The following is a 17,415-nucleotide window of genomic DNA, read 5'->3' as shown; positions in this document are numbered from 1 at the left end:
GAGAGATATTGCAAATGTTGGAGATTTGAAACATAAAATTAAAAGCTAGTGAAAGAAACACACCAGGTCCAGCAGCATCTGTAGACAGAGAAAGAGGGTTAATGTTTCAAGTGCAATTTGACTTCTTCTACCAAGAGGTGTATAAGAAATTATTCATGGGGGTGGTAATTAAAGAGTAGAATTGAAGTTTAAAATTAGCTTGTATTTCTACTGGAATCAATTCGAAGTATGTCACATTCTCACAGACATAATAGTTATCAGTGGAGTCTTGGTTAGAATGTTTTTTGAATTGAACTTATATCTGTGTATGAATAAACAGTTGAGTTTGAGCGACAAACAGGAGCGGTTGCAGCTTTACTGTGTTGTCACTGCATTGCAGCAGATTGAAAAAGCCTCAGGAGATATTAATCAGTTAGGCTGGCACTTCAAGCAGAACAACAACAATAACTTATTGTTCACCATGTATAAGGCAAATGAGGCATAATATCAGTTTGGCTAAATTTTAATTCCAATTGTCAAATCAACTTCCACGCAGGATTGCACTTCAGCAATTTCTTCAACCCTGTATCTCTATCAAGAAAGTTAAGAAATAACAAGATCATAGGAACACAATGGCCTCCAAACTTCCCTCCTATTAAACACCACCTTGATGTGGATAGGAATATCGCTCCTCCTATGCCGTTGCTTTAAGATAATGCAATTTCTCACCTAATAAGATCTTGGCAGGTACAACAGCATGACTCTACAATGGTTCAAGAGAACATCTACTGCAATCTTATTAGGGAAACTAGGCACAGGAAATAAAACAGGAAATAATACAAACTGTGCAACCATAATAGAGAGTCCAAGTTGGAAAGAAAAAACTTGATAAGCTGTTATTGAAAGTTACTTCCTGAAAGTGGAATTCAGTAATGCACTAGTTACACTCTTGATCTAAGCAAGATAGTGGTCTCGGAAAAAATAATTTGGAGAATAAGAGTTCAAATAGCAGAGGGGATCATGAGAGAATTTGTATGTAGGTTTTTCTTAAAATACAAACTGACTGGAACTAGGTGCATTTTGTTAACTACAACATCATAGGTTGGGGTTGTCAACCTGGGCCAATCAGAAAGCCCTGGCTGACCAAAATAATCAGGAGATTTATTGTTTTGTTTCCTGGGTTTTCTTTGTTTATTTCCTTTAATTTAAAAATGTGCTCATTTGCACAGGCAGCTATCACCACCACACTGCTGCTGCTGCAGCTTGGGCCTGCTCCCACCACTGCAGCCTGGGCTTTACCTGCACCTCAGCACTGCTGCTGCCTGGGCCTACCATACCTGGTCTGCTTCCACTGCTGCTGCCTGGGCCTGCTTCCACTGATGCGAAAAAAAAAAAATCAGGAGATTTAGAATCTCCTCAGTTCAGGGACTGACTCCAAGCTGGCTGGTCACAGCCAGTGTACTGTGCAAAAGTAAATAAAGGGTGACTTGGTGACAGGATACCGGCCTTTGTGCAGTTATTTCTCAAACAAAAATCTAAAAAAAAATAGATATTATCAGGAGAATAAATCATGAAGCACTCACAGTGACAAAAAACCTAGCTGGCACAATGTCCATTAGGGAGTGAAGACTTTCATCATTACTCACTCTGGCCTATATGTGACCTCAGTCTACACCAAAATGGTTGCCTCTTAACAGATCTCTGAAGTGACCACAGTTTTATCAAACCACGGCTCAGCAATTCAAACAGGTCCATTATCATCTTCTTATGGCAACTAAGGATGAACAACAGACACCTGCCTTCCCAGTACAGCCTAAAGCTAAAGAGAATCGAAAAGCAACATTTTGTTTTGCTTTGCAAGGGCTGTACTTACATTTTTTATGGTTTCTGGGGGTCATTTTTCATTTTCACTGACTTCGTTAGGTGATGCAGTCATGTATTAACATACTTTCTGTGGTTGCTTTGAACTGTTTTTGAAGAGCTTCCTTCTTTACTTAGATAAGGCAATACAAATACTAAAGGTTGCATGTATGAAATCTAACTTAGAACCTATAAATATTTTTGTGAATTATAATAAATAAATGTCCCTTCCTTCATTTCCAAAATAAATTATTGATTCACTCATGGGATATGGGTGTTATTGGCAAGACCAGTAATTGTCAGCTTTCCTCACTGCTCTTGAACTGAATAGATTGTGAGGCCATTTCTACAGGCAGTTGAGAGTCAACCACATTATATGTCTGGTGTCATATGGTGTCCAGACCAGGTAAGGATGACACTTTTTTTTCCCCCTTAAACAAAGTGAACAAGATTTTTTATGCAAATTGATGATAGTTACTGACAGTAGCTTTCACGACCAGATTTTATTAATTGATTTTCTTAATTTAAATGCGACTAGTTGTAATGCTGGGATTTGAAGTTGTGCCTTTAGAGAATGAGGATAGATCTCTCTGTTGATTAGTCCAGTGACATTATGATGAGGCTACCCACTTCTCATCCCCACTAAAATTCCGGCTTGAGATAAAGCAATTTACTGGGAACAAGGCTTATTTCTGCAATCCCTTTTTAAAAAAAAATTGCAAACAATTAAAACCCTCCAGCATAGTGTTGTTCTGCAAATTTATGTTTATTTCTCTTCAAAATGTGTGTTTAAAGTAAGTGCTGATAAACAGGTCAACAATGAAACAAATGGAACACGGAGCAAATTAATTGTGATTCTTCAGCTAATGATCAGATATCAAATGGTTTAATTGACATATATTTTGTACTTCAGTTTTTTTTCTCTCCAGACTGATGCATCTCTTCATATGCTCATCCATGTTTTAATGAGGCAAATATCGGAACCCCTTAGAACAGCAGCATCCCAGTCATATAAAAGTCCCATATTATTTTATAGAAGTAGTTGATTCATTGAGTGTCATAACCCTGGCAATGCTATACTTTTGACAATGGGCATTGGAAGTCTGAATTCCAATATATAAACAGAAAATGCTGGAGAAATTCAGCAGATCTGCACTTTCTGTGCAGAGAATACAGAGTTAAGGCTTCAAGTCCTTCTTCAGTATTGACAGCAGCTACGAAAAAGTGGCATTTATATTGCTGATGGAGGAAGGAGGAGTGGGAAGGAGAAGAGTGAGCATATAGATGGAAAGAGAGCTCAGACAGAGAGAATGATGGGTAGATGATGGGCTTATTGATGGTAAGCCTGAGAAAAGGGGAAGCTAGATAACTGACAATTGGAACGTTGAAAATGGCTTGGCTTTGCTAAAAGCATTCCATTTCAGGACAGGACCTGGGGTGTGGAGATAGGTAATTGTCATGCTTTAGAATTGTTAAATGTGACATTGAGTCCTGAAGGCTGTAAGATCTCTAAGCAGAAGATGAGGTGTTCGTCCAGCTTGTTCTGAGCTTTGCAGGAGCACCGCAGGAAACCTGAGACAAAGATATTAGCCAGTGACTGGGGTGGTGTGTTGAAGTGGAGACAACTGAAAGCTCAGGGTCATTTTGACGGACAGAACGCAGTCATCCAACAAAACGGTCGCTGAGTCTGCGCTTCATATCCACATTGTGGGCAGCGAATACAGTAGACTAGATTGGATGAAGTGCAGATAAATCGCTGCTTCATCTCAAAGGTGTGTCTGGACTCTTGGATGGTGAGGAGGAAGGAAGTAAATGGGCAAGTGTTGCACCTTCTGCAATTGCATGGGAAGTTACCATGAGGAGATGGAGCTGAAGTGGAGGAGGAGTGTTCCTGGGTGCCCTGGAGGGAAAGGTTCTGGAATAATACTGACAAGGGAGAGGACGGGACTGTGTGTCCAGAGGTGGCATCCTGCTGTAAAATGGACATTTTGAAACTGACACAAAGCATAAATTTCCAGCTTCTGAGCACCAGCCACCTCCTCTTCATCATAAACAGGAATTCCCTCTGCACCACCATTATCCCCAACTCTCAGCTTCTTCCTTGAAAAACAAAGTCTGAACTGTTCCCATCCACCATCACCCATTCTTTGCCTGGCTGAGCTCGTCCTCATTTTGAGCAACCTCTACTTTAACTCCTCTCACTTTCTTCAGGTCAGAGGGGTGGCCATGGGTTCCCGCATGGGCCCCAGTTATGCCTGTCTCTTTGTGGGGTACTTGGAACATTCTTCTTCCAGTCCTACCCAGGTCTCTACCCAGAACTCTTTCTTTGGTATATTGATGACATCATTGGTGCTGCTTCCCTCGCTCCTTCAGAATTGTTAAAATTAATCAATTTCACTTCCAGTTTCCACCCTGCTCTCACCTTCACTTGGTCCATCTCCAACTCCTCTCTTCTTTTCCTCAACCAAGGATTCCCCGCCACTGTGGGTGACAGGGTCCCTAATTGTGTCCAATTCACTAAGCCTCCCTCCCACAATAACAATCAGGTCCCCCAGTCTTCATTTTCTATCCCACCAGTCTCTGTATCCAAAGGATTATAAGCCACCATTTCTGTCACCTCCACCAGGATTCCACCACCAGATACATACTTCCCTTCCCTCCCTTGTCAGCATTCCATAGGCATCCAGTCCCTCCAGGCCAACCTCTTCCTCCACTGCCAAAACCTCCCCCATCCCCATGGCACTTTGCCATGAAATCGCACAAGGTGAAATACCTTCCTGTTTACCCCCTCCCTCCTCACTATCCAAGGTCCCAGATATATTTTCCCAGTGAAGCACACAATATATATGCACTTTGCTCAATCTAGTCTACTGTATTCACTGCTCACAGAGTGTTCTCTTCTTCACCAGGGAAACAAAACACAGACTGGGTGATCACTTTGTGCAACATTTACTCCTGACCATAAAAAATGATCCCATTGCCTGTCACTTCAACACCCACTGTGTTCCCACGCCAACATCTGACTTAAGCTCGCTGCACTGCTCCAGCAAAGCTCAACCCAAGCTGGAGGAACTGCACCTCATCACCCTTGCTTTGTTTCCACATCTCTTGCACTCTTTTCCTTGTCTCTTTTACAAGTGAAAACAGCTTCACCCTATCTATTCTGCCTAACCCAGTCACCATTTTGAAAATCTCAAACAGGTCTTCTCTCAACCTTCTTCTCAGCAGGGAGAACGGTTCCAACTTCTTCAATCTACCCTCAGAGCTGAAGTTTCTCATACCTGAACCATTCTAGTGAATCACTTCTGCAGTATCTCCAATGCATCGTATCTTTCCTGTACGTGGTGCCCACACTGTATGCTTCGATTTAACAAAAAGACTAGCACTAAGTGAGAACACAAGCAACGCCAAATACTGACAAACAATGTGGAACATGCAAACATTTAAAAGATTTATAAATAATACAAAACACGAACTCAGGGAAAATTGCAAATACAAATAGAAATATTTAGACGTAAATAATGCAACGTGCTCTACAAAATTTGATGTAAACAATGCCAGATCTTCTAAATGAAGGAGAAAGGAAATACTTTTAAGGAGCAGACTTACTTGACAGAGTGCCATTAGAACAGGGAATGTAGACAGAAATGTTAACAAGCATTTCACACAATGTGGGCTTCACTCCTTGAAAATTATAGGGCCTGAAACTAGTACTAACTGGACACAACAACTGAAAAGAGAGATAGTGGATTGCAAAAGAGCAATACAGTTTCTAAATGGGTTAAATCAAGTATAGGCAAGACAGTTTTCACCGAGACTGAAAACTGAAAATATCAATAAAACTCCTCTGTCTGACATAATTCTTAATCCCTATGGATATATTAGCATGAGCCAACCGTTTTGGACACCAGCAATTGCCACTTGCAATTTGTAATGCCCAGTTGTTATCATGACCGGGTCAGGAAAAGGTAGTAAAGGCCGATAAAGGGGAGGTAACAGCCAGAATATCACCAAGTCTTTCATCCACTACGTAAACATCAATCAAAGCCAAACACATTTCCAGCTTCAAAAATGAGGAAACCTAGAATATGCCAAAGATCTTTCGGTAAAATATTATTCAGAATTTAGTTGCCATCTCTGAATGCACTGGCTCTGAATACAGTTGTTTCTCTGAATGTGGCGAATACCCTGTATGGCAGGGAAAGTCAATGTGCAGATTCGGTAGTTGCAAAAAACACTGAGTTTATAATTGCTAATTTATGTAATCCCAAATGTAAATTCCAAACACAGTCCCTACCACAAACGCTACCATAAATTATCTAGGTTATCTAAGCGTATCTAGATGAAAAGCCATTTCTCCCTTCAAATTGATGTCCTTTCCAAGTGATTGGTGATGGCAGCAATGGACCAGTCAGAATAACTGCTCCTGCTCTTCCAGTCACATGCTTCCCATCTCCTGGTCTTGCTGCCCTTCCACTCAAGAGATTCTTTCAAGTAAGTGTGGGAGAGAAGAACTGAAGGTCGAAAGAGTACCTCCTCAGGCCTTCTGTCTCTGCTGTACGAATGAGCAACTCTTCTCTAATTTGGTTACTCACCATCAATTTTTCCATGGCTCTCTTGGGAGATTTTAAACACTAATTTGCTGATTACTGCGCACACCCTCCTCCACCACCCCACCCCCACCTTGTAATTTGAACTTTATTTAAAAAGTGGCAGGAGATAGTTATCATGGTTTTCCATAAACTAAAAGTATGCAATTTTGATTGTTTTAATTATTATTAAAAAGCATTGTACAACCTAGACTCTCGGAGAACTACATGAAATCACTGCTAACTCCATGTGGAGTTAGATTCTGTGTTGCCTGTTTGGCTAGAGATGTTTTTTTGATGACCTTCTTATATTAAACATATAAATATTTTGGTGCAAGATTTGCACCCTCGTTTTCAATTTATGGTTTCTGCACTTTTCTGAATTTGTGTTAAGTTTTCTCATTATTCAAGCCCAGATTTCTTGTAGCATCTGTTAGAATAAATGGGCTCTTTCAATTTTATAATTCCATCATAAGAGGTATACAAAATCCAATTTTACTAAAATGTGGTATCTGAAAAGTGGATTTCTTGCAATATAATTCTGTGAATTTATCACAAATACATTCCCTCATTTGCAAAGGTCAAGTGCATAAAATACTGATAATGACGAATAGCTGTTTGATTGCATACCTTCAGATTTTGTTGACAGCAAAGCAACATTTAGGATTTTATTTAATTTAATTATTGTCACATGTACCTTTTTACAAAGTACAATGAAAAGCATTGTACAGCGTCAACACTCTGGGAGCCATCTTAAAACTCAGAAAAATAAACCAAGACATAGAATATAAAGGCAGAAAAATGAAGAAATGAAGAAAGTGTCCAACTTTACAGTCCCTTCTGTTAAGTGCTCCATCACGGGCCATGGACCTGGTGGCCAGGCATGAGTCCGCTTCACTGTACTGCCATCACTGGAACGAAAGTCACCCACTCTTCAGTGCCATCTCTCCTCTACCGACCCCTCACCACTATGAGTCCTTGTTGGACTTCACTAATGCAGATCCCACTGATGCTACCAGGTACTGCACTGACCCAAACTCGACTCTGACACTATGAGTCTGCTTTGGGCCTGCCTCACTGATGAAGTCACTGTCGATGCCGCCTGATCTCGTACTGGGCCCAAACTCACCTCTGCTGCCACTCCATGAAACTGTGCTGAATGCAGATTCTGCAGGGAATCCAAACTCACCTCCAGTGGTACCACTACAAACCAATGCTGCTGGATCCACTCACCGCTGGCACCATGACCAAGCTCTTCACCAAGAGGTAATTAAAGTAAAATAGAAGATAAAAAAAAAGAAAGGAAAGAGGCCAAAAGAAAGAAGCGAAAGAAAAGCAGACAGGATTCAGGCTCAGGAGCCTTACTTCACCTACATCTTACAAGAAGAGCCAAAAGTAAGCTGTTACAGGTGCATAATAACTTGTTCAAACATGTTCTTCACCAACTTCAATCCACCACATTCCTTGTTATAATGTTTAACCAAGTCAGGAGATACACAATAAATCATTTCCAATCGTTAACAGTGGCTGTTTCTTTCTTGGTAAACAGTCAAATATCTGATTAATGAAAAACTAGATTTATGATCAAATTAAAAACATTTAGAGCCTATTCAGTGTAAACAGTGACTAAATATTGTTCAGTACTTTATAACTGGTCATCTACTTTAAGATAAACTAAAGGTTTGCTGTTGTTTTACCTTGACTTTGTAAAATTCTTTTACTTCCGGTTTAATCGAATCAAAATCTCCAGTGATGAAATGAGGCAGATACCTAGAAGAAAAGACAACAGAAACAGCCACTTTACATGAGCAGATAGTATTCTCCCACACAAAAACAAATCTGGTGCATAAGAAGCTAAATTCAAACTGACAGATCTATGAAGAATTGGAATTTTCCACTTGTATTTCTGCTCTACTCAACAAATCTAAAATGTGACCAGGCACCTAAATGATTAAAGTGACATTTTCTTCAGACACTGAAGTCGAAATTACACAAACGAGACATTTTTTGACATTTAATAAGAAATAAAGCTTTCCTGGAGCTGGTGTGATCTAGACGGAGGTTAGGACTTGCAATTTTAAATTTAAATCAAAGTGTCCTTTAACATTAACGTGAAGGAGAGAAACATTTCTTCATCAAACAAGTTGCTTTGTAAATTTTTATAATTACAAAAACTCACTACCACTTCATGCAATTTAAATAACTTGCAAAAATAGATACGTTGTCCAGAATAGTTCAATATAAATATTGTAACATACGCCAGAATTCCGTGGTATTCTTCCTACATATGGATGATAAATACCAATATATCTTTTAAAAGGTGTGAGAAATATGAAGTTCATAAAAGTTTTGTTTTGGATCTGTCTCTTCAATTTTGTGTAAAATAGAGAAATGAAGGATTCATGGGGCCTTTTTTGAAACCTGACTGATAACAAGTTTGCATAATATAGTTGTTAAAGATTAAAAGGCGGATTGGATTGTCGTATTGGGCAAAATATTCACACCTGCAGACAAAGGTGTTCCATAGGTAGATAATTAGTTTCCACAGGGTAGCATTAGGAATGTCAGGTTTTATAAATAATTATATTTTGGATAATCTATTTAATAGAATGGAGCTGGAGGCCTGGACATTATCTATCTGAATACAAGGCCCACATGATTCACACAGCCATGGAGATAGGTTTTGGAAGGCAAAGGTCCTTAGGAAGCCATTGTAGGATCGGTTTACAGGTATCTTGAGCTATCACTGAATATTACAGGTGCAGTTATTTTGCAAGAGACTGAGAGAAAAATGGTTTAGAGGTAGCCCATCTCATGCAAAAGATGCCAGGTTGAGGAGATATAAACAAGGCTGTAAGACTAATCTAGCTTTAGTTAGTGGAAGGAATCTCCAGGTAATCCTCACTATCAAAATCAGTTTGGAGATTAAAAGTAATCTGGCCGCAAAAAGAAAAGTGAGGTAGGCCATCAGGAGCTGAGAATGTATTTGTACCGGCTCCTGGATAATGCTATCTACTGAATTATTTCAACTGTGTTATCGTTATTTTGTAACAGTAAGAGCCTTATAACTTGAAATCCTTCCAATCCTTCCAGTCAATCACTGGAATTCAAACATTATTTAGGTTATTAGCCTTCACAGAAATTACAAGAAGTTCAGAGTAAATAGACTTCTTATGGAACGAAGCCATGTTTAAATCACTATAATCAGGGTTCTGCCACTATCACAACTATAATATCACAAATAACATCCTATATGATATAGCAAAAGTAATCTCAGGGAGGCAACAACCTCATGGTATCATTGTTAATCCAGAGACCTAGGTAATGTTAAGGGGACCCGGGTTGGAATCCTGCCATCGCAGATTTGAATTCAATAAAAATCTGGAATTCAGAGTCTAACGATGACCATGTTGGAAAAACCCATCTGGTTAACTCATGTCCTTTAGAGGCAGAAACTGCTGTCCTTACCTGGCTTAGATGTGACTCCTGCCCCACAGCAATGTGGTTGATTCTTAACTGCCCTCTGAGCAATTAGGGATAGGCAATAAATGCTGTCCTAGCCAGTGACGCCCTCATCCCATGAATGAATAAACAAAGATTATTCCTCCTCATTCTTATCAACTTCTGAGTAAGCTTTGACACGATTTAGCATACCATCATTAAGTCTTCTCATTTGGCCTTGTCGGAAATGCTTGCACCTGGTTCATTTATCTAATCATAGACAGAAAATCACTTACAATAGCTTCTCTTCCTGCTCCTTCACCATTAGCTCTGGTGGCCCCCTCAGATTAATGCTTGGCCCACTCCTATTTCTCATCAACATGTTGCCCCTCAGTGGCATCCTCTTAGAACATCTTTAGTTTTCACGTAAATGTTTATGACACCCAGCTCTACTGCACAACCATCTTCTCAACTCCTCCCCAGTTGCTAAGTTATCAGGTCTGCTTGTCCGACATCAAGTACCGCATAAAACAGAAATTTGCTCCAATAATTGGAAGACTGAAACCATTGTTTTCAGTCCCACTTCAAATTCTGTTCCTCAGCTACCAACTCCTCCTTCCCATGCCAATTGTTTGACAATAAACCAGTGTGTGCATGGTCACATTTGGTCCTGATGAGTTTCCAATCTCATATTTGTCCCATCTCAAGAATGACCCATTTCTATTTCTGACTTATTACCTAATTTCAATATTTTCACAGTTCATCTGATGCAATAAACCTCAATTATGCCTTCTTTACCATGTATTTCTATTTCAACACATACTCTCCCAAATTCTAATCTCTGGAAACTTGAGATCATGCAAAATTCCACCGAGTCTGTCACAATTCTACGCACGTCATTGTGCTCGCTACCTCCATTGAATCCTGATCAAGCAACTTCTTTTCACCAAAATTTGCATCCTGCATTCCAATCCTTCCAAGGCCTCACTCCTCCTTATCTGTTACTTCTTCCAACCCTCCGATATACACTGTATATACCTATCCAATTTTGGTTGCTTGTACATCTCCAATTTCTTACATATCAAGGTTTCAAGCTCTTGAGTACCCTCCAAGTGCTTCTCTGCCTTTCTACCTTGTTTTTTTTCTTCTTCTTAGGCTTTCTTGAACTACTGAAATCCATGATGAGGGCAGAGTTGTAGATGTGATTCATATGGACTTCAATAAGGTGTTCGACAAGGTTCCCCATGGAAGTCTGGTGAGAAAGGTTAAATCTCATGGAATACAGAGAGAACTCGCCACTTGGATACAGAACTGGCTCAAACGTAGAAGAGAGAGGGTGGTGGTGGAGGGTTGTTTTTCAGACTGGAGGCCTGTGACCAGTGGAGTGCCACAAGGATCAGTGCTAGGTCCTCTACTTTTCATCATTTATATCAATGATTTGGATGTGACCATAAGAGGTATAGTTAGTAAGTTTGCTGATGACACCAAAATAGTGGCCAGCGAAGAAGGTTACCTCAGATTACAATAGGATCTGGACCAGATGGGCCAATGGGCTGAGAAGTGGCAGATGGAATTTAATTCAGATAAATGTGAAGTGCTGCATTTTGAGAAAGCAAATCTTAGCAGGACTTATACACTTAATGGTAAGGTCCTAGGGAGTGTTGCTGAACAAAGAGACCTTGGAGTGCAGATTCATAGCTCCTTGAAAGTGGAATTGCAGATAGATAGGATGGTGAAGAAGGACTTTAGTATGCTTTCCTTTGTTGGTCAAAGTATCGAGTACAGGAGTTGGGAGGTCATGTTGCAGCTATACAGGACATTGGTTAGGTCACTGTAGGAATATTGCGTGCAATTCTGGTCTCCTTCCTATCGGAAGGATGTTGTGAAACTTGAAAAGGTTTAGAAAAGATTTACAAGGATGTTCCCAGGGTTGGAGGATTTGAGCTATAGGGAGAGGTTGAATAGGCTAATGCTGTTTTCCCTGGAGTGTCGGAGGCTGAGGGGTGACCTTATAGAGGTTTATAAAATCATGAGGGGCATGGATAGGATAAATAATCAAAGTCTTTTCCCTGGGGTGGGGGAGTCCTGAACTAGAGGGCATAGGTTTAGGGTGAGAGGGGAAAGATATAAAAAAGAGACCTAAGGGGAAACATTTTCACTCAGAGGTTGGTAAGTGTATGTAATGAGCTGCCAGAGGAAGTAGTGAAGGCTAGTACAATTGCAACATTTAAAAGGCATCTGGATGGATATATGAATAGGAAGGGTTTGAAGAGATATGGGCCAGGTGCTGGCAGGTGGGATTAGATTGGGCTGGGACGTCTGGTCGGCATGGATGAGTTGGACCGAAGGGTCTGTTTCCGTGCTGTACATCTTTAGATTCTTGGATTCCCTACAGTGTGGAAACAACCCTTCAGCCCAACAACTCCACACCGACCATCCGAAGAGCAACCCACCCAGACCCATTCCCTTACATTTATCCCTGCACTTAACACTACGGGCAATTTAGCACGGTCAATTCACCTAACCTGCACTCCATAACCATAACTTTTGTCTGTCTTCGCATGCAGACACGGGGAGAATGTGCAAACTCCACACAGACAGCTGCCCGAGGCGAGAATTGAACCCGGGTCCTTGGCGCTGTGAGGCAGCAATGCTAACCACTGAGCCATCATGCCGCCCTTATGATTCTGTGTGTTATTAGGAAGAGAGTTCCACGTTTTTGCCCCAGTAAAAGGGAAAGAAAGTTGGTTTACTTTCAAATCAGGATGCTATGTGCTTTGAAAGATAACATACAAGTGGCGTTCTCATATGTTTGCTGTTCTTATCCTTCAGGTGGTAGATGTCGCATACTTGGAACAAACCGATGAAGAATCCCCAATGAGTTGCTACACTAAATTTTACAAATGAGATACATTGCTATCATTGATGGTGGAGGAAATATACGCTTAAGCTGATAGACAGGATGCCAATTAAGCAGCTGTTTCTCCTGGATGGTGTTGAGCTTCTTGAATGTTACTGGAACAGCACTCATGCGGGCATGTACAAGGGGGTTGAATTGGGCCTTTTACAAGTTGGGTAGATTTTGAGGAATTGAAAGCGAGTTATTCAGCACAGAATCCCTAGCCTCTGACCTGCTCATCTAGTGACCGTATTTCTTTCGCTGGTAGAGTCAAGGTTATGGTCAAAAGATGTTGATACAGGGAAATCAGAATGGTAATACTGTTGAGCGTCAAGGGGAGACTGTTCAATCATATCTTGATAGAGATGATTATTGTATAGCTTGTGCAATTGTATGGCACTTTTTAGCCTTGTACCAAATGCTGTCAGGTCTTGCTGCTTCTGTAAACATTTACATCCTATTCACATTAACCTTGTTTCCTGTTTCTGTTTTATAGTTCATTATCATAATTCGTTGAAGTTATTGAATAAAATAGTACACCCACTCTTAAAGATGTTTAGCTTCACCAGTTTCCTCTAACTGCATTCTCTAATTAAAACAAAACTATTCCTCAAAAATGTCACATTTTCCACTTAAATTATTAAATTAATGCATTGAATGTTCAAGTTATTTTAAAGGCTCCTTAAATGAATTGCTTTAAAGCTCAGACTCTTTCAACATTATGGGATTCTACTGCTAACTTCCACCTGATTTGCAGAATTCAGTAGCATGTAACCTGATGTTTATGAGAGTTTATGTACAGAATGTGTTGCTGATCATGTGATAATTTGTGAATATCATTGTTTTTTTCACAGGATATGGAATGAATTTCCCAGACTTCATTTATAAAATTAACAATGATCATCTTGGGCCAATTAAACACCTTATTAATAAAATTTGGGAAAATGGGCAATAAACCTTCCAATGTTCTGTGAACTCACTTCTGTCGAACTTGTTGAACAGTACGCTTATAAACGATGGTTGAAATCAGCTACAAAAAGCAAAACTGCTGGAAAAGCTCAGCAGGTCTGGCAGCATCTCCGGAGAGAAATCAGATTTGACGTTTCGGGTCAAATTACCCTTCCTTAGAAATGGAAGGATCTTCGCTCTGAGGAAGGGTCACTCGACGTGAAACGTTAACACTTGATTTTGCTTCACGTTTGCTGCCAGCCCTGCTGAGCTTTTCCAGCAATTTTGGATTTTTCTTTCTGATTTACAGCATCCGCAGTTCTTTTGGTTTTTATTTGAAATCAGCAAACTGCCTGAGAGTGCACAAAATTACTTAATGCATGACTATAAAGAAAAGAACAATCTGATAAATGTGTCTGAGGTAGGAGGATATGGATTTAGCATGGAATTTGTTGGAAAGGAAAGGGAGGACTAGGAGAAAGTGAGGTCTGCAGATGTTGGAGATCAAAGTTGAGAGTGTGCTGCTGGAAAAGCACAGCAGGTCAGGCAGCATCCGAAGAGCAGGAGAATCGACGTTTCGGGCCAGAGCCCTTCATGGCCCAAAATGTCGATTCTCCTGCTCCTCAGAAAGGGGGTACTGCCAGGCAATGCAAAAGGGATTTTGTAGAGGTCACAAATTAACTTGGCATACTCGTGGAAATGCATAAAATATGGCTCGCCAGCCGACTCTGTATAAAACAGACCGACATGTCAACTTAATATAAGTAAAGAGTTGCCACTGATGCTGCCAGGCTTGCTGAGTGTTTACAACATTTTGTTGTTTTTGCTTGAGATTTTCAGCAACCACTTTATTTTGCTTTTATGTCAACTCAGCATGTTTTTCTCCCAGAAGAAAAACGAACTCTTTCAAACAGCCATTATAACTATATGTATTGCTTGAGCCTTTGCTTCATACAAATAGATGTGACAAACAGCTGCAGCCTGTGAATCTCATGTCTCTTCTGTATGAGCAAGAACATGGCACAGGTTTTCTGGGGCTGAATTATTGCCATATAGTTAACAGTTCATGCTAGGCTACTAATCACAAGAAAGCTAAAAGTGAAAGAATAGGTTTAAACTGGAAGAGAATTATTCGCTTCATCATCTTCTCACACAAATATTTTGATGTTAGAAAAAAAGATTTATTCCACAGGTGCCATTTTGGCATTTTTATTGCTGATAGCAAATGCCAATGGCAAGGTTCTGCAATTTCATCTTAAGAACTGAACTGAGGTTTTTTTTCCATGATTTTAACTGCAAGGATATTAAGTTTCCTCTCGTTGGATGTTTTTGTGGAATACCACAGCTTGGACTACATTTATAAATAATAAACCCTCCAGGATTTAAATTTACCAAAAACATGTCAGATCTTTTCAAACAAATCATTCAATGGTATGCCTATCTCCATTGCTATATTACAACAGCTAAGTGACACTTCAAACACTTATGGTATTGAATTTACAACTAAAACTGCTATAATCAGGTTAGATAATCATGAAGGTGGTAAAAAATAACAATGGGATGTACATTTTACATTGTGATTCCATTTTTAAAGAAATATTTTGTTAGGCCCAACCTTCCCAGAATTGATTCACAGCAGCTTCTAATTTTCTATTAGGAACGTTCAATACATTTCTCAAAGTAGTGTATGGAAATACCTCACTTGCATGTCTTTTATTTTAGTACTATACTGTTAATCACAATATGGTGGAGACCAAATGCAGACTGGGTGCCTGCTTTGCAAACATCTCCATTCAGTTTGCAATCTCTAGTTGTCAGTTATTTTAATTCTCTGCTTGAATTTCTTGCCCTTTCCAGGCCAAAAGACAGACAAAGGTTATGGTTATGGAGTGCAGACGGGACATCTAAAATCAGAACCTAATAAGCCACAATCTTAGACTTGGTATTGAGATCAACAATTTAAATTCAATAATTGCTGTTCCCACTTTTCATTTTCCTTTGCTGATATATTTTCCCCCTTATTTATCTATTACTGCTCTCAGGCAGCAGTTATTCAAGGTCCTGTCCTCCTTTTGATAAATCCTTTCTTTCTTTATTTTCCCATTACCATTCTCTGCGGGCCTTGCACCATGAAATCTTTTTGCTGCTTTGCCTGTCATCCACCCGAATTCCACTTGTCATCTTACACTTGCTCAAAATTTCCAGCTTCTCCCAGTTCTAATGAAGGGTCACAGCCCTGAAATATCGGCCCCGATTTTCCAATGACCAGAAAATGTTTCTGAAGCAAGATGGCAGCATATGGGGCCCTTCTGAAATCTGCATTACAGCAAACTCCGAAGGGACTGCTCATGAAACTGAAGATTCTGTTAGTCAGTTCCCATGGAAAATTCTTAAAGTATCAATTTAAAATGGAAAATTTGAAGGATGGCACTGGCGTTATGCAAGGAGTTACTCAAGATAACTTAAAAACTGAGTCTAAACTCCTGAAGTAACTATGCTACGATGAACTTGCCAAAATAGATGGACAGTTCTGCATTTTCTAAGAAGCTCTGGTCGGAATCTCCTGTCAGATATATGGACCTCTTAAGCTGCATAAAAAGGGTGCAGAGTGGCAATGAAACATCCATCCCCTGAAAATCCAGCTCATTAACTCTGTTTATCTATCCGCAGATCTGCCAGACTTGCTGACTTTTTCCAACATTCTGTTTTTATCTTAGACTTGCAGAATGCACAGAATAGTACTTTGCATTGTTGTAGGTAATTACAAGCTCAATCCAACAGGCAGATTGAAAGGAGGATAGAGAAGCAGAAAGGATTGTGACACATATTTCACAGCTCTAAGTAATACTTAATTAACTAATATCTTTAATTAATATTTTCTTCTGGGAAGAACTATGTTTGAGAGGCGACTTTATAGAGGTTTATAAAATCATGAAGGGTATGCATAGGGTGAATACCCAAAGTCTTTTCCCCAGGGTGTGGGAGTCCAAAACTAGAGGTAATAGGTTTAAGGTGAGAGGGGAAAGATTTCATGCAAAGAGTGACGAGTATATGGAATGAGGTACCAAAGGAAGTAGTGGAAGCGGGTACAATTACAGCATTTAAAAGGCATCTGGATGGTACATGAATAGGAAAGGTTTGGAGGGATATGGGCCAAGTGCTAGCAAATGGGACTAGGTCAGATTGGGATATCTGGCCCGCACAAGGGTCTGTTTCCATGATGCACATCTGTAAGACTCTGTGGCTCAGCAACACTGTTGCAAATTCACTAGGATGAGTGCACCAATAATCACTTTCCATAACCATCGTAAGGTGTAGAAAATCCTAATTAGACCACCAGAATAGTCAATTTACCTGATTGATTGCTATCCAAACAAAAAAAAACATATCCTGCCATAATTAAGAGAAACTAATTCTATTAATTGTAATGCCCTTATGTTTAACAAAAAGCAGAGAAAGAATTAATTTGTCATTTATTACTATGTAACTTAAACTAGACCCCTTTAAAAAAAAACCAAACATTCACAGGCAGACACAATTAAGAAAGGCAAAAAAAAAACAAATCGTTTAAAAAATTGTAGAAAAGATAAGTAAAATTCCAAAAATCAGAGGTCTGGTTTTCAAGGATGGGTCTCACACAATCCAGTTAAATTTTTTGTTAGCATCAATGACATTCTGTTGGTTGTACGGTGATAGTTG

General features: G+C 39.7%; 1 protein-coding gene across 4 annotated transcripts in view; it reads right to left on the bottom strand.

Annotated features, from left to right (window-relative positions):
* tpk1 (thiamin pyrophosphokinase 1) overlaps positions 1-17,415 on the bottom strand; it is a 384,885-nt gene that overhangs the window by 202,561 nt on the left and 164,909 nt on the right. For all 4 annotated transcript variants that reach the window (XM_087987232.1, XM_087987234.1, XM_087987235.1 and 1 more), the window contains one exon: positions 8,126-8,198. In XM_087987232.1, the coding sequence (XP_087843358.1) occupies positions 8,126-8,198 (73 nt within the window). The remainder of the gene's footprint in view (positions 1-8,125; positions 8,199-17,415) is intronic.

The sequence above is a fragment of the Chiloscyllium plagiosum genome, unplaced genomic scaffold, assembly GCF_037043375.1.
Source record: "Chiloscyllium plagiosum isolate Xiang-an unplaced genomic scaffold, Cpla_swu_hap1 HiC_scaffold_5, whole genome shotgun sequence".
Taxonomy (NCBI): Eukaryota; Metazoa; Chordata; class Chondrichthyes; order Orectolobiformes; family Hemiscylliidae; genus Chiloscyllium; species Chiloscyllium plagiosum.
Note: the sequence above shows the minus strand (reverse complement) of the source record. Positions and strands in the feature narration are given on the sequence as shown.